The 19,032-nt window shown below is 43.4% G+C and overlaps 1 protein-coding gene across 2 annotated transcripts in view; it reads left to right on the top strand.

Annotated features, from left to right (window-relative positions):
- KCNIP1 (potassium voltage-gated channel interacting protein 1) overlaps positions 1-19,032 on the top strand; it is a 390,322-nt gene that overhangs the window by 256,547 nt on the left and 114,743 nt on the right. For both annotated transcript variants that reach the window (XM_082255328.1, XM_082255327.1), the window contains one exon: positions 15,046-15,116. In XM_082255328.1, the coding sequence (XP_082111454.1) occupies positions 15,046-15,116 (71 nt within the window). The remainder of the gene's footprint in view (positions 1-15,045; positions 15,117-19,032) is intronic.

Below are 19,032 nucleotides of genomic sequence, written 5' to 3'. Positions count from 1 at the left end.
AAAAATTAAAATTAAAAACCCAAAAAATGCCCATAGACTTTCATTGACAGGATGTTCAGATGACCCAAGCTCTAAATCCCATTAGACTCAATCAAGCTTTGATGCTAATCAATGTAAACTCATTCAAACTCATCTAATCTATCTATCTATCTATCTATCTATCTATCTATCTATCTATCTATCTATCGATCGATCTTCAAACCTTTTCGATCGATCGATCTTCAAACCTTTTCGATCGATCTTCAAACCTTTTTGATCGATCGATCTTCAAACCTTTTCGATCGATCGATCTTCAAACCTTATCGATCGATCGATCTTCAAACCTTATCGATCGATCGATCTTCAAACCTTTTCGATCGATCTACAAACCTTTTAGATCGATTGATCTTCAAACCTTTTAGATCGATTGATCTTCAAACCTTTTCGATCGATCGATCTTCAAACCTTTTCGATCAATCGATCTTCAAACCTTTTCGATCGATCAATCGATCTTCAAACCTTTTTGATCGATCGATCTTCAAACCTTTTCGATCGATTGATTGATCTTCAAACCTTTTTGATCGATCTTCAAACCTTTTCAATCGATCGATCTTCAAACCTTTTCGATCGATCGTTCTTCAAACCTTTTCGATCGATCGGTCTTCAAACCTTTTCGATCGATCGATCTTCAAACCTTTTCGATCGATCGATCGATCTTCAAACCTTTTCAATCGATCGATCTTCAAACCTTTTTGATCGATCGATCTTCAAACCTTTTCGATCGATCGATCTTAGAACCTTTTCGATCGATCGATCTTCAAACCTTTTCGATCGATCGGTCGATCTTCAAACCTTTTCGATCGATCGGTCGATCTTCAAACCTTTTCGATCGATCGATCTTCAAACCTTTTCGATTGATCGATCTTCAAACCTTTTCGATCGATCAATCGATCTTCAAACCTTTTTGATCGATCGATCTTCAAACCTTTTCGATCGATCGATTGATCTTCAAACCTTTTCGATCGATCTTCAAACCTTTTCGATCGATCGATCTTCAAACCTTTTCGATCGATCGTTCTTCAAACCTTTTCGATCGATCGGTCTTCAAACCTTTTCGATCGATCGATCGATCTTCAAACCTTTTCGATCGATCGATCTTCAAACCTTTTCAATCGATCGATCTTCAAACCTTTTCAATCGATCGATCTTCAAACCTTTTTGATCGATCGATCTTCAAACCTTTTCGATCGATCGATCTTAGAACCTTTTCGATCGATCGATCTTCAAACCTTTTCGATCGATCGGTCGATCTTCAAACCTTTTCGATCGATCGGTCGATCTTCAAACCTTTTCGATCGATCGGTCTTCAAACCTTTTCGATCGATCGATCGATCTTCAAACCTTTTCGATCGATCGATCGATCTTCAAACCTTTTTGATCGATCGATCGATCTTCAAACCTTTTCGATCGATCGATCTTCAAACCTTTTCGATCGATCGATCTTCAAACCTTTTCGATCGATCGATCTTCAAACCTTTTCGATCGATCTTCAAACCTTTTCGATCGATCTTCAAACCTTTTCGATCGATCGATCGATCTTCAAACCTTTTCGATCGATCTTCAAACCTTTTCTATCGATCGATCTTCAAACCTTTTCTTTCTATCGATCGATCTTCAAACCTTTTCTATCTATCGATCGATCTTCAAACCTTTTCTATCTATCGATCGATCTTCAAACCTTTTCTATCTATCGATCGATCTTCAAACCTTTTCTATCTATCGATCGATCGATCTAAACTTTTCAAACTTTCTGGTCAGGCTTTCTCAAGCCAACTTAAAGTTTGTCTCGACGAACTTTTTTTTCTAGTTATAATTTAATATCACTTCATGGCACAAGGTAGTAATACCTTAGCACCAAATATATATTGATTTTTTTGAGCATTGTCACTTATACACATATTACTGGTAGGACGTTAATGCCCTCCACCATTGGGTTTAGAGCAGTTTTTATACTCTTGAAATTTTAACCACTTTACTACCGCTTACGGGAATACTACTGCGGCAGAGTGGCTCGTTCCCGTCCAGTCACGTAGTATTAACGTGACTGGACTCCTCCCCTTCTGGGCGGCGCTTGCGCGCCGCCGGAGGCTCGCTCCCGCTGTTTTCATTCACAGCGGGAGTCGGGCCAGGGGAGGAGCAGCGGCGATCGCCGCTGCTCTTACCCGATCGTCGGGGATCGAGTCTGGAGATCCGCCCGCTGTGTGTAAACACAGCGGGCGGATCTCCATAGTGACAGGGAGTGACAGATCGGACTGTTCAGCATAGCTGGACATCCGATCTGTCCATGAATCACATAGTCACCTCCCCCCCTACACGTCAGTAAGCACCAGGCATACATTAACCCCTCCCTCTCCAATAAAATTAACCCCTTCCCTGCCAGTGTCATTTTTACAGTAACAGTGCATATATATAGCACTGATTACTGCAGTAATGTCACTGGTACCCCCAAAAGTGTCAAAAATGTCAGTCAGGGGTCCGGTCTGTCCGCCGCAATGTCGCAGTCCCGCAAAAAAAATCGCAGATCGCCGCCATTACGCGTTAAAAAAAAAACACCAAAAATGACAGAAATCTTTCCCTTTGTTAGTAAACGCAATAACTTTTGCGCAAACCAATCAAAATACGCTTATTGCGATTTTTTTTACCAAACATATGTAGCATAAAACAAATTGGCAAAAAACTTTTAAAAAAATTGGTTTTTACATCTTTTTTGGGGGGAATTTCATATAAAAAAATGTGAAAAATATTGTTATTTTTTCAAAATAAACGCTCTTTTTTTGTTTATAGCGCAAAAAGTAAAAATCGCACAGGTGATCAAATACCACCAAAAGAAAGCTCTGTTTGTGGGAGAAAAAGGACGTAAATTTCGTTTGGGTACGGCGTCGCACGACCGCGCAATTGTCAGTTGAAGTCGCACAGCGCCGAATCGCAAAAAGTGGCCTGGACGGAAGACAGCAAAATCCTCCGGTTGTAAAGTGGTTAATGGATTTAAAGGTGAAAATTGGGGTAGATCAGTATTTTGACTTAATTTGTGATTTGACCAAAATAAATGACTTGACTTGACTTGCTTGCTTTTCGCCACAGTAACTTGGGACTTGCTTGAGACTTGAATGTTAAGACTTGAGACTTGTTTGTGACTTGCACATGTGTGACTTACTCCCATGTCTGGTGCCAGCAGCCTAAGAGTAATTGTCACTGGGCAAATTAAGCAGTTAAACATTTAACTGCTGCCACCCGCTTAGGGAAACTTGTATTTTAGCAATATCAATTATGATTTTAGAATAATCATCTGTAACACACACATTGTCCCCACAGACAGCTATGTTCATAGGATTTATTCTATACAGTAGCACTCTTCAAGAGACAGGTTCTTTTTTAGCTTGCATTAAGGGCTTAGGGACAAGGTTAACACTTTTCAAAATATGGTTTTATTTATTTATTTTTTCCATATTGAATTTACATTGGTTTTATGGTATTATCTCAGATACAGTAACAGGGATTTTACAGAAAGAATGAAACAGAACAATCAGATAATCTTGTAAACGCAGATAATAACATACACGTCAACTCATGGGATACCGATATCTAGCTGAGACAGTGTAACTGTGAAATAGGAAATGAGGGGCGGAAAGGAGGGGTTTTGAGCCTTTGTTAATTTACCCTTTACCTATTTGGAAAGATTGTTATATGTCCCAAGTATTTTTAGATTTAGTGAGCAAGCTAGACTGAAATGCAGAACATAATTCAAGATCCTTTGTGAGATTAAGTTGAAGTATTCTGTCAGAGAGATTGGGGACCAAGGTGCATCTCCACTTATGCATTATAAGCAGTCTAGTTGCAAATAAAATGTACATAACCAGGGTTCTGAAGTGGAGTGGGAAGTCGTCAATTCCAATACTCAGGATAGCTAGGGAGGAAGAGGGGGTTTTTATGATACCTGTCACTTCATACATCAAAGTAAATACTTTTTTCCAGAAGGGCAAAATGTGTGGGCATTCCCACAAAATGTGGGTTAGGGAATCTAGTTTGGGAGCATCCTCGCCAACAGTTATCGTCATCTAGGTCAGTGAATTTGTACATTTGTACTGGGGCCAGGTACTATCTATGGTGGAGCTTTTGGGACATTTCCCAGTAGTTGACACATTTAGAAGAGCTAAGGATATGATGAATAGCTTGTTTCCATTGGAAGTCAGAGAAAAAGCTTTTAGGTCTCGTTCCCATCGTTTGTGAGCTGCAGTTTTTTTCTATGGCCTTGAAGGACTAGAGTGACGTCATGAAGTCACTTCCGGTCTAGGCTGGAAAAAAATAAATTAAAGCGAAAGATCACATTTTTTTTTTTGTTTTTAAAGGTAAAGAAGAGATTTGGGGTCTTTTTGACCTCCGATCTCTTCATAAAGAGGACCTGTCACCCTTATTTGTATTACAGTGTTCTATTAAGTGATGTTTTCATTCCCTCTAATAGAAATAAAAGTGATAAAAAAATATTTAAACAGACAGTGTAAATATAAAAAATGAAAACTAAAATAAATAAATGGAGGGCTGTGGGGGTGACACACCTATATCATATTTTTGAAGGCGGCAAATTTTTGTCATTTGCTCAATTGCAGGCTAAGTTTAACATTTCACTAAATATGAAATTCACTTATCTTCAACTTTTAAGAGCCCAGACAGCACTGGAGGGTATTGAGCTCTCCCCAACTCCTGTATTTTCCATTATGCAACACACGGCTATAACTAAAGGATTTATTTCGGGCTGCTATGCGCTTCTTTTGGGGATGTACTTCGAGAAATTTCCTAGTAATGCCCGTGAAAAATGGGGGCGAGAGATGTGGGAGAAATATCCGGGGAACAATGGGAGGGGGCATTGGAGGCTGTCATGACTTGCTCCCAACTGTATATCATTCTCAGAGTTCACTATACTCCGCTTAAATTACATCTGATGGGTGTAAGGCCAGATGCATTATGTGGTAAATGCAGGGGGGAGACGGGTACCCTTATTCATTTGTTGTGGAGATGCCCCAATTTGCACCGATATTGGTCAAGGTTGTGACCACAGTAAACACTGCTTTAGGTGTAGTCCCTTTGGATCCTAGACAATGCTTGTGGGGCATGCTTGATACGGTCACCCAGGACAGATGTTTCAGGCACGTAGACTTTTGTTAGTAAACTGGACTGCATCTGAACCTCCCACGCATAAGATGTGGCTTGAACAGTTGGGTAATAAATTGCGCATTGAAAAACTTATATATCAACATAGGGGCTCCCCTTACAAATTTGAGAAGGCGTGGGGTAGATAGTTGGCTACTCTGGGCCTGGCCTCTGTGGACTTGGTACTGGATAGATTGCTGTGCCAATAATGGCATTTATAATGTTATCTGGGAGGAACTGCAGAGGCAATAGGAGCTATATGTTTGTAACTTGGTATAATGAATAGTATTTTTGTAACATTAGGAATGTATGCATCTGTTATAAATTTATTGTTGTTGGCATCTCAATAAAATTGTTCTTGATTAAAAAAAAAAAAATAAAATAATAAAATACATTTATTCCCTCCCGCATGCTCGCGCTTAGAAGCGAACACATGCGTAAGTTGCCCCGCATTCCAACCACACATGTGAGGTATCGCCGTGAACGTTAGAGCTAAAACAATATTTCTGGTGCTAGACCTCCTCTGTAAATCTAAACAGGTAACCTGTAATGGCATTTAAAGTGTCTCCTATAGAGATTTTTAAGTACCGAAACTTTTCACCATTCGACAAGCATGCACAATTTTAAAGCATGACATGTTAGGTATCTCTTTAGTCAGCGTAACATCATCTTTTACATTATACAAAAAAGTTGGGGTAACTATTGTGTTTTTTTTTTTTTTTTATTCATTACAGTGTATTTTTTTTTTTAAATAGCATTTGCAAAACTAATAACGTGTGACATAAAAAAATGCAACAATCGCCATTTTATTCCCTAGGGTCTCTGCTAAAAAAAAAAAAAAAAAAAAAAAAAAAAAGTATAACAGGTTTATAGGTTGAACTGGATGGACTGATGTCTTTTTTCAACCTCACTAACTATGTAACTATGTAACTATAATGTTTAGGGGTTCTAAGTAATTTTCTAGCAAAAAAGTGCTGGCAAAAGCCTAGTCAGCAAGTGGATATTATAGGAAATCTTTATCTACTTTTTGTAACCATTTTTATTTCCAAAATGTTTTGCTTTACATATGTTTTATGTATTGGTTGCATTATATATGTTTTGTATGCCAATTATGATAAAGGTAAGGCCCCTCCACAACCCTGACCTGGTGGGTGGGGGGTGTATAGGCTGGGGGCTTATCGGATTCTGAAAGGCCCCATTAACAATAGCAAAAGTGGCTGTAAACCTTTACATATACCCAGTGAAGTGACAAGCTTTAGATGATGCACAAGAGTAAAACAAATCCTTCTACATAAGTTGTACCTATATATCTGTAACCCTCCTCTGCAGTCTTTCAAAACACACATTTTTACACAGCATCTCTCAGCAGCAGAAGGCAGGAAGTGGGTATCCAATATCACACATACTGAAGAGCTAGAGCAGGGGTCCTCAAACATGCGCCCCGCCGGCCGGGATGTATTATTCAGGTTTTTTTTTTCTGAATCACCTAATTAGAGCCAGAGGCTCTAATAGGCTTCAGAAAAGGGTGGACCCGGGGCACAGAGCACTCCGCCCTAGCCCACCCATTTGTGTGACAATAGCGAATGAAAATTTGCTATTGTCACACGGATCCTCCTCCTGGCTAATCAGGAAGCGGGTCCGAGACCCGCTTCCTGTTTGGCCGAAAGGCGAACCCATGCCATTGGCCGAGGAGGAGGGGGGAGGACACGAGGAGATGCAGGGAACTGAGGAGAAGCCACCGCTGCAGGTAAGTGCACTGACTGGTCTCTCTTCATTGAAGGGGGCACGGCACGCTGGTCTCTCTGCATTTAAAGGGGGCACGCTGGTCTCTCTGCATTGAAAGGGGGAACGCTGGTCTCTCTGCATTGAAAGGGGGCACGCTGGTCACTCTGCATTGAAAAAGGGCACGGCATGCTGGTCACTCTGCATTGTAAGGGGACACGCTGGTCACTCTGCATTGAAAGGGGACACACTGGTCTCTCTGCATTGAAGGGGGCACGCTGGTCTCTCTGCATTGAAAAGGGGGCACGCTGGTCACTCTGCATTGAAAGGGGGCACACTGGTCACTCTGCATTGAAAGGGGCCACACTGGTCACTCTGCATTGAAGGGGGCACACTGTGGTCACTCTGCATTGAAGGGGGCACGCTGTGGTCACTCTGCATTGAAAGGGGGCACACTGTGGTCACTCTGCATTGAAATGGGGCACACTGTGGTCACTCTGCATTGAAAGGGGGCACGCTGTTGTCCCTCTGCAATGAAAGGGAGCACGCTGTGGTCACTCTGCATTGAAAAGGGGCACTCTGTGGTCACTCTGCATTGAAAGGGGGTACGCTGTGGTCACTCTGCATTGAAAGGGGGCATGCTGTGGTCACTCTGCTTTGATGGGGGCATGCTGTGGTCACTCTGCATTGATGAGGGCATGCTGTGGTCACTCTGCATTGATGGGAGCACACTGGTCCCTCTGCATTGAACGGGGCATGCTGTGGTCACTCTGCATTGAAGGGGGCACACGGGGCATGCTGTGGTCACTCTGCATTGAAGGGGGCACGCTGTGGTCACTCTGCATTGAAGGGGGCACGCTGTGGTCACTCTGCATTGAAGGGGGCACGCTGTGATCATTCTGCATTGAAGGGGGCACACTGTGGTCACTCTGAATTAAAGGGGGCACGCTGTGGTCACTCTGCATTGAAAGGGGGCACGCTGTGGTCACTCTGCATTGATGGGGGCACGCTGTGGGCACTCTGCATTGATGGGGGCATGCTGTGGGCACTCTGACCACAGCGTGCTCCCATCAATGCAGAGTGCCCACAGCATGCCCCCATCAATGCAGAGTGCCCACAGCGTGCCCCCATCAATGCAGAGTGACCACAGAGTGCCCCCTTTCAATGCAGAGTGACCACAGCGTTCCCCCTTTAATTCAGAGTGACCACAGCATGCCCCTTCAATGCAGAATGATCACAGCGTGCCCCCTTCAATGCAGAGTGACCACAGCGTGCCCCCTTCAATGTAGAGTGACCACAGTGTGCCCCCTTCAATGCAGAGTGACCACAGCGTGCCCCCTTCAATGCAGAGTGACCACAGCATGCCCTGTGTGCCCCCTTCAATGCAGAGTGACCACAGCATGCCCCCTTCAATGCAAAGTGACCACAGCATGCCCCGTTCAATGCAGAGGGACCAGTGTGCTCCCATCAATGCAGAGTGACCACAGCATGCCCTCATCAATGCAGAGTGACCACAGCATGCCCCCATCAAAGCAGAGTGACCACAGCATGCCCCCTTTCAATGCAGAGTGACCACAGCGTACCCCCTTTCAATGCAGAGTGACCACAGAATGCCCCCTTTCAATGCAGAGTGACCACAGAATGCCCCCTTTCAATGCAGAGTGACCACAGCGTGCCCCCTTTCAATGCAGAGGGACAACAGCGTGCCCCCTTTCAATGCAGAGTGACCACAGTGTGCCCCATTTCAATGCAGAGTGACCACAGTGTGCCCCCTTTCAATGCAGAGTGACCACAGCGTGCCCCCTTCAATGCAGAGTGACCACAGCGTGCCCCCTTCAATGCAGAGTGACCACAGGGTGCCCCCATCAATGCACTCTGCATTGAAAGGGGGCATGCTGTGGTCACTCTGCATTGAAAGGGGGCATGCTGTGGTCACTCTGCATTGAAGGGGGCACACTATACCTTGATTACTGAAGGCCCCTTTCACACTTTTGTGACCACAGCCACGCAATTTTTTACAGTGTTTTTTGCCGCAAAGCAATGCCTATTAAATTTTCATGTTTGCGCCCCCCCCCAAACATTTTGAGCACCAGCCGCCACTATATAAATAAAACAATAAAAAATATGCACATTGGAATTCGTTCATATTTTTTTTCAAACTATAGTCTGGCCCCCAACAGCGTCTGAGGGACCATGAACTGGCCCCCTGTTTAAAAAGTTTTGAGGGCCCCTGAGCTAGAGCATCCAGCTCAGTGACATTAAAAAAAAAAAAAGGTAAAGGGGGGACACCCCCCCCCCAACAACCTCAGAGAAACATACATCTGAGAGTAGGAGTCTCCTGCTGTGAGCTGGAGCAGGGGTGGGCTGTCTTCTGGGAGGCTGAAGTGTCAGCTTAATCTATTAAGAGTAAATCATGCAGATAGCAGAGAGGGGGGAGTGCAGAGAGAAACCAGACTTGGTGCTTTGGATTTAGGTTAGTACACACTATAGTGGTATGTGCTTTGTTCATTTTTCATGTTGCTGCGCTAACTGTTGCCACTAAATAAAACCTGTATAATATTAATAAAATATTTGTCTGAAGTTTACAACTACTTTAACCACTTAAGCCCCGGAGGATTTGGCTGCTAAAAGACCAGGGGGTTTTTTGCGATTTTTTACTGCGTGACTTTGACGGACAATTGCGCGGTCGTGCGACGCTGTACCTAAACAAATTTCACGTCCTTTTTTTCCCACAAACAGAGCTTTCTTTTGGTGGTGTTTGATCACCTGTGCGATTTTTTGATCATGCGCTATAAACAAAAAAAGAGCGTAATTTTTGCAAAAATAACAATATTTTTCACTTTTTTTTATATGAAATTCCCCCCCAAAAAAATGTAAAAATCAAAATTTTTTAACATTTTCGGCCAAATTGTTTTACGCTACATATGTTTGGTAAAAAAAATCGCAAAAAGCGTATTTTGATTGGTTTGCGCAAAAGTTATCGCGTTTACTAACAAAGGGAAAGATTTTTGTCATTTTTGGTGTTATTTTTTTAACGAGTAATGGCGGCGATCTGCGATTTTTTTTGCGTTACTGCGACATTGCTGCGGACAGATCAGACCCTTGACTGACATTTTTGACACTTTTGGGGGTACCAGTGACATTACTGCAGTAATCAGTGCTATATATATGCACTGTTGCTGCAAAAATGACACTGGCAGGGAAGGGGTTAACTTTATTGGACAGGGAGGGGTTAAGTGTGTCCTAGGGGCGTGTTTCTAACTGTGCAGGGACATGGCTATTGGTGTAAAAGCAAAGATCAATGGTTCTACATAGTAGAACTGTCAGATCTTCATTTTTAAACCAGGGAGAATGACGGGCGGTTTGTTTACATAAGCCGCTCCGCCTTTCTCCCTTCACAGAAGCGATCGTAGTGTGACCGGCGGACATCGAGTCCGCCGGACACACGCACTGACTTGTCTGTGAACGAGCTGCGGCGGGTGCGCACCTCGGTGGGCGCGCGCCCGCCCGCAATAGGCTCGCAAGTCAGTGACAGGCGAGTGACGTATCGATACGTCACTCTGCCTGGCCGGGGCTGACCGCCGCAGTATATAGTCGTGCGGCGGTCGGCAACCGGTTAATGTGCATGGTGAATTTTAGGTGCAAATTTGCTAGTTCTTGTATATATTTACATAAAAGTAAAACCGACATGTTAATAATGAATTGAGAGGAAAATAACCATTTGCCCGGTTGCCACCTTCACCCCCTTCCTACCCAGGCCAAAGCTTTCAGTGCTGTCACACTTTGAATGACAATTGCGCAATCATACAACATTGCGCTCAAACTTTTTTTCATTTTTTTGAGACAAATAGAGCTTTCTTTTGGTGGTATTTATTCATCACTGGGGTTATTTTTTGCTAAACAAATAAAAAAGACCAACAATTTTGAAAAAAAAAAAAGGTTTTTCTTAGTTTCTGTTATATCTGTTATAACATTTTTTTAAACAAGTATTTTTTCTCCTTCACTGATGTGCGTTGATGAGGCTGCACTGATGGTCACTGATATGCTGCACTGATGAGCAGTGATAGGCAGCACTGATGGGCACTGATAAGTAGGCACTGATGGGTTGCACTAATATGAGGCGCTGATGGGCACTAATAGGTTGCATTTATGGGCACTGATAGGCGGCACTGATAGGTGGCACTAATGGGCTCTGATAGGCATCACTAATAGACACTGACAGGCAGCACTGATGGGCACTAATAGGCAGTACTGATGGGCCTTGATTGGCAACACTGATGGGCACTGATTTGCAGCACCGATCGGCACTGTTGGGGCTGCATTGATAATCAGGACACTGATAATCAATGCCCTGATTATCAATGTAGATGTCCCCTGTGTGGCTGGTCATTGTGAGGAGAGGACTGCTGATAACTGGCAAATACTTTTTCCAGCTGTTTCAGCTGTGATTAGAGACAGCTGGTCCCATGGTAAAGAGCCACTGTGATTGGCTCTTTACCCAGATCTGTGATCTTCCTGATACGTGCCCTAGGAGGCGCAAGGGAAGCACAATCTTAGGAGGATGTCACTAGACATTCTTCCGGCAATGTACGACATGCTGTAGCCGTCATTCAGCTATAGCGTGGTTATGAAGAGGTTAATAAACAATTCCATGTCTTATACACGTCACATGGAATCTTTTCACTTACTGCTTATTAACGAATCAAGTGCTTTGTAACTGTATATAATTAAAGCAGAATTTCGGGCTTAACCCTGACTACTGCTAAAACTGTCTCCTACACCTCCTAACACCTATGCTTAGTAACCTGTGTAAGAAAGATATATATACACAGGGCCGCTGATAAGGCAGTACAGCCAGCCCTCCTGTAGGGGGCCCGAGCCTCATCAGTCCAAAATGGGGCCCGGGCACCTGCAGGAGAGGAGAGCTGCTGTACTGTCTTGTGACTCCTGTGAAACCCCTGGCACTGCTGCTAGCTTTCTCCCTCTGTTCTCCAGTCACTTTATTTAACCAGCTGTTCTATGCTGGCTTTGTTCTCGGGCTGCATCCCGATTTTGGAGCAGTGGGGACAGCTAGACTATCTCTCTCTCTCTCTCTGCATTTGCCTTGCAATTGTTACACTGCTGGTGCTGGGTCCTGCAACTTCCCCTCCCCCTGTGATCGGTAATGTACTCTTGCAGCGAGGAAGAAGTCTTTTACCTGCCCCTCCTCCTTCCTGAATCCCGAGCTCTGCTCTCCTGACCTCACCATGCACTTTGTGCACTGTAACCTGCAGTGGCTGAAGGGCTTGAATGTTGTATGTATCTGCTGAAAACGGGGTGAGTGGGGGGGGAGGGGGTGAAGATGAAAAAAGTTCAGAATTCCTGCTGATGCACATCTCCACCAGGCCATTTCTATAAGACACCCCTGAGATCCCATTCACACTAAGCAGAGCAGGAATGCATGTTACCGCTCATATATATATAATTATTTTTTTTTTTTTTAAGCTTGTTTTTTACACATAGGGAAGCCCATTCACTTGAATGGGCTGCCCTACCTTTTGACAAACACACCATAGAAGGTCTAGAACATTTTCAGGTGTGTGGCTTTGCAAGTTTACCACATGATTAAAAATGAATGGCACCACAATCACTATGTGATTTTGCATTACATTTTTAAAATGCGTGAGAAAACATGCGTTTCCCATACACATGTTCAGGAAATGCAGAGTGTTAATGCAGCCTAAGGACTCTTTTACATGGGTGGCTGAGCCATGGATTTACTGCCACCCCTGGCTGTGTATCCGAATCCTAACAATGCAGTCACATAGGGCTGTACACATGCTGTGGCTGAAATGTTTTACTACACAGCTGCTGCAGAGTTGGACATGTAGCACCACCTATCACACTGGGTTCACACTGTTGTGTGGAGCGGCTCACAATAGGGGATCTAGTGCGTTCCTGTTCTCCATTTCAGGAATGAATCAGGCCCAAATTCTTGGCTCAATTCAGACCTGAAACAGACCAGAAAACGCACAGGACTCTTCTGCAAACCGCTCTGCAGCCGCCCCAGAGCTTTGTGAACTGGGTGCATTAAGAGCCAGTCACACTCTCCTGACATACGAATTGGATGCAGAAAAACCCACGTCCAATTCGCATCATTGTGAACCCAGCCTTACCCCCCTTTTCAGTTAAAAGGGGCTGATCTGCAACTGCAAGCCAAACACCTGACTCAGTTGCAGCGTGGTTTCGCAATGTAAAATTACCATTCAGCAATTTTAAAAAAGTATAACAAAATACAGGTGTCAGGAAGCAGAGTTAGCAAGGGTATGATTTCTGTCATGGCTGCAAAACCGCATTGTGACCATGGCATTTTAGCAGAAATGAAATTTGATATTTTTTTTTGGGGGGGGGGGGGGCCCTATCAGGTAGGCTGTAGGGGGCCCCGTAATTTCTAACAGCAGCCCTGTATATACATATACATTTTTAGCCAGTTTAAGTCCAGGCACGTGATCCTGCTCCCCTGTGTCAGCCTATGTGGCTGCAGGGAACGGGAGGCAGTGCAGACAACAGATGAGAGAGAAGATGTTGGTGTTAAGCACCAACTAATTGCGCGCAATGGGAGTGAATGAATAAATAGGTAAATAAATAAATAATGTTGTGGTTAATCAATAGTGATAATAATGAAGTGTAAGGAGATAATCCTATCCAGGTGCTGAAACTAAACCGTGTAAAAAACTTATAAATAGTGATGGAATTATATAATGCTATATAACAAGTTGCGCTCTACTAGGTACACTTGTGTATGACCATAAATTGGTCAAAAATTGAAAGGTGGCCAAAATGCAGATTCTAACCAAAAGTGCAATTTAATTGGGTATATGTGCAAAGCAAATGGCAATTACCAATATATATCAGGAATTGTAAAAAAGAATAAAATTTTATACCACAAAAAATTATGATGCCCTTAGATAATCATAAAATTATAAAGTGCATAAAGTGATACAAATTAGGATATTGAATCCAAATGGGAGTGCAGGTATGACCAAAAGTGCAAGTGCAAAAAACACTGTGCACACAGATGGCAATAATAAATCTGAATGAATAATACAGAAAAAGCAATCCACAATAAATATTAAAGTGACAATGCACAGCAGGTAGTAGTTCAATAAATACAGTACAATGCACGATACAGTGAGAAATAAATGTGATAGCAGCAAATTCAGCACTTTTTGATAATGAGCTCCAACACCTCCACCAAATTGCAGGGACACCGGTGTGCACTAAAATGCTTACCACATGTTGTAGACCCCTTATTACAGGGGGTCAATTCAGGCAGAGAATCACAGATAGGGATAAGATATTTTGCCCATGGCGACCAATAACCAAGTATTCTCAAATGGCACCTCCAGCACAGGGAGTGGGTCTCTCGTATGCCGTGATATGGAAAGAAGGAGGACTCACATAGTGAAGTATGTATGGGAAAGGTTTATTAAATAAATCGGATGCACTTACATGTAAAAGACTTGATTCTGGCAAAAAGAAATTCAGAACCGCGGATTCCAGGTGAGAACGCCGCTTTCGTGTTCCACCTGCGTTCCACCGGGAGCCCGAAGTGGCGTGGTAGCGTGATTACGATCCAACGTCCCTTCCTGTGATAAGGCTATGTTATTATCAAAAAGTGCTGAATTTGCTGCTATCACATTTATTTCTCGCTGTATCGTGCATTGGACTGTATTTATTGGACTGCTACCTGCTGTGCATTGTCACTTTAATATTTATTGTGGATTGCTTTTTCTGTATTATTCATTCAGATTATAGCCATCTGTTTGCACAGACAATAGATGGCCTATTGAAGCCTATGGGTAATGTTCAGGCTTTACTAGCCATTGTTGGAGCACTCTCTCCTCTCCTCTGCAGCTCCACAGGCAGACACAGGAGAGATCTTGTGACCAGACTGGAACTGGCTGAAATGAGGTAAGTATACAGATCTTATACAGGTTAGTAAGTTTACAGAAGGTGTTAGGAGGGGGGGGGCGTTTAAAGACTAGTTAGGATTAAGCTGGAATTCCAATTAATGTTAACTGAAAGCTGATGAAATATTTGAAACTCAAAAAGCGAATTTTTGTCCTAAATTAATTATTGTTGCATTTTTTTTAATAGATGCAAGTACGTACGCACATTATCTCTTCAATGCATTTGATGCAGCTCAATCTGGATCAGTTAAATTTGAGGTAAGTGGATTTTTAATTTAGGCTAACTTATATCTGTGCAATTACAATGTTGTTTATATAAGCACAAAAGTACTGTTTAGTGTTCATTCTACAATATGGCTTCTTTTTTTAATTAATTAATGAAATGTACCTCTGCCGCTACTGTATGTATACTGTATCTTTCATTTCACTAAAAATATAAATGTGAATGTAGATTATATTTTTAAAGTATACTATGGAAAAACAAAAATTAGCTAGTAGCCCAGTTGCTACCACATAAAAAATATTCAACCCCTGGAAGAACAGAGAAAAGTATTTAAAAACTTTGGACAAAAATATGAAAAAATCCCATAAAAGAGTTAAAGGAAATGGGGAAGATGCAAAAGGGATATAAAAAACAAATGAACACACACACAAAATACATTAATATCACCTTTTACAAATGGGCAAACACAGAGTACTAACAGATTTCACTCATTATTTGAAAGAGATTGGAATAAATAGTTCATTTTCGGTGTTTGCTGATGATACAAAGCTAAGTGGGTAATGACCTCAACAGTATATAGAAACTTTACAGGAAGACCTCAATAAAAAACAAAAATATGAATGCGAGTTACACAATAGGGGGAACACCTCTTTGGGAATATCAAGGTCTTACCTTGCCCTTCTGTTGGCAGCCATCTTGGACGTGTGCAGACTGCTGCCTCTTATAAACTCTGATTGCATCATCACTTGTCTGCTGCCTGGGTGTTGCAAAATTATAATGCTGCACCCCTAACTATATCAATCACCTGATTGGTTGCAGTCTTTGCCCTTGCATTTGTGCTCCAAGGTGCATCTCTGCTAGCAGTTTCCTGTTCTCCGTGTTCTTCGGTGTATGACCTGGCTTGGCTGATGACTCTCCTGGCCAGGGATCCTCAAACAATGGCCCTCCAGCTGTTGCGGAACTACACATCCCATGAGACACTGTAAAACTGACATTCACAGACATGACTAGGCATGATGGAAATTGTAGTTTCTGAACAACTGGAAGGCCATAGTTCAAAGACCCCTGCTCCTGGCTCTCGACTCCGCATCGGCAGACGTCGGCATCAGACTACCCGCTTCTGGACTCAACACCAGCTTGGATGACTACCCACTTCTGGACTTGACCCCAGCTTGTTTCTCATCTTGCTTCCCACTCTGGCTGTGCATTTCTTGAGGTTTGCTCAAATAAACTGCATTGTTTTACCTGCATCCGCGTGTGGTCTGGTTTTCTTGTTCCCTGACCAGGAATCCATAATGGAAAAGAATCTGGGGGTCCTAGTAGACAACCGGTACAGCAAAAGCTTGCAATGCCAAACTGCAGCAAGCAAAACTAGCAGACTATTAGTAGAGATGGGCCGAACACCCCCCTGTTTAGTTCTCAGCAGACCTCCTGAACAGGGGAAATGTTCTAACCCCGAACAGCAAACCCCATTAAAGTCTTTGGGAGCAGAACAGGAAAAATCAAAAGGGCCCATTTTGAGGACTTATATGCAAGTAATTTGTAAAGGTATGCTTGATGTAAGGTAATTAATGTCTGAGTTGTGAAACTCTAAATAAATATAGTGAGTGTCCACAAAGGTAAACACAAATATATAACACAACCAAAATTGACATAAACCGTGGCATAAATAAGTGAAAAAGTCTCTGTGCAGAAAACAGAAGAGTGGCAAATGCAAAAACTCCCAATAAAGTCCAAAAACTTGTGCAGATGAGTATTCTTGGTGTTAAAGTACACATAAACCAAGGTGCAGATGCTGAATACACAGATCCCTCGTGTCACCAAGTGTGGATGAGGAAGAGGTACCCTTACCAACTGGCAACTTTGGCATGCACATATGATGTTATAGACCCATTAGGTACAGCCAGGGCCGCTGATAAGGCAGTACAGCCAGCCCTCCTGTAGGGGGCCCGAGCCTCATCAGTCCAAAATGGGGCCCGGGCACCTGCAGGAGAGGAGAGCTGCTGTACTGTCTTGTGACTCCTGTGAAACCCCTGGCACTGCTGCTAGCTTTCTCCCTCTGTTCTCCAGTCACTTTATTTAACCAGCTGTTCTATGCTGGCTTTGTTCTCGGGCTGCATCCCGATTTTGGAGCAGTGGGGACAGCTAGACTATCTCTCTCTCTCTCTCTGCATTTGCCTTGCAATTGTTACACTGCTGGTGCTGGGTCCTGCAACTTCCCCTCCCCCTGTGATCGGTAATGTACTCTTGCAGCGAGGAAGAAGTCTTTTACCTGCCCCTCCTCCTTCCTGAATCCCGAGCTCTGCTCTCCTGACCTCACCATGCACTTTGTGCACTGTAACCTGCAGTGGCTGAAGGGCTTGAATGTTGTATGTATCTGCTGAAAACGGGGTGAGTGGGGGGGGAGGGGGTGAAGATGAAAAAAGTTCAGAATTCCTGCTGATGCACATCTCCACCAGGCCATTTCTATAAGACACCCCTGAGATCCCATTCACACTAAGCAGAGCAGGAATGCATGTTACCGCTCATATATATATAATTATTATTTTTTTTTTTAAGCTTGTTTTTTACACATAGGGAAGCCCATTCACTTGAATGGGCTGCCCTACCTTTTGACAAACACACCATAGAAGGTCTAGAACATTTTCAGGTGTGTGGCTTTGCAAGTTTACCACATGATTAAAAATGAATGGCACCACAATCACTATGTGATTTTGCATTACATTTTTAAAATGCGTGAGAAAACATGCGTTTCCCATACACATGTTCAGGAAATGCAGAGTGTTAATGCAGCCTAAGGACTCTTTTACATGGGTGGCTGAGCCATGGATTTACTGCCACCCCTGGCTGTGTATCCGAATCCTAACAATGCAGTCACATAGGGCTGTACACATGCTGTGGCTGAAATGTTTTACTACACAGCTGCTGCAGAGTTGGACATGTAGCACCACCTATCACACTGGGTTCACACTGTTGTGTGGAGCGGCTCACAATAGGGGATCTAGTGCGTTCCTGTTCTCCATTTCAGGAATGAATCAGGCCCAAATTCTTGGCTCAATTCAGACCTGAAACAGACCAGAAAACGCACAGGACTCTTCTGCAAACCGCTCTGCAGCCGCCCCAGAGCTTTGAGAACTGGGTGCATTAAGAGCCAGTCACACTCTCCTGACATACGAATTGGATGCAGAAAAACCCACGTCCAATTCGCATCATTGTGAACCCAGCCTTACCCCCCTTTTCAGTTAAAAGGGGCTGATCTGCAACTGCAAGCCAAACACCTGACTCAGTTGCAGCGTGGTTTCGCAATGTAAAATTACCATTCAGCAATTTTAAAAAAGTATAACAAAATACAGGTGTCAGGAAGCAGAGTTAGCAAGGGTATGATTTCTGTCATGGCTGCAAAACCGCATTGTGACCATGGCATTTTAGCAGAAATGAAATTTGATATTTTTTTTTGGGGGGGGGGGGGCCCTATCAGGTAGGCTGTAGGGGGCCCCGTAATTTCTAACAGCAGCCCTGGGTACAGCAAAGAATCTTCCCACTGACCAGTCCTTCACCCGTGCAAAAGTATGGGTGGACTCTTACTGGATATGGCATAAACAATGCTCAGATAAAGGATTTGGGATTGGTTTCTGAATTCCCCCGCTGTCCAAAAATAGGCGTTCCTTAAATGATCCTGCCTCCTCAGTAATGGGAATAGACACCTCGTCCCTAAGGTAGCTTCCAAAGGATGTCCACAGAATGGCTCCACATGTATTAAAAAATTAAGGCATGCAATAGTACATTATCTTCTAGATAGGAACATTTATTAAGGAAACACACTTACATAGGTAGAATGAAAATGAAGAGATGTAACAGATGTTCGTGGCCACTCTACAGCGCGGTCCGCGAGGAGTGACAGCGTGGCTTCTCCACCCGACGCAGTTCCCCTTACAAAGGCGTCCACTGGAA

This window comes from Pelophylax lessonae (genome assembly GCF_965119305.1).
Source record: "Pelophylax lessonae genome assembly, chromosome: 4".
NCBI classification, from domain to species: Eukaryota; Metazoa; Chordata; class Amphibia; order Anura; family Ranidae; genus Pelophylax; species Pelophylax lessonae.
This window is presented reverse-complemented; position numbering and strand designations above follow the sequence as displayed.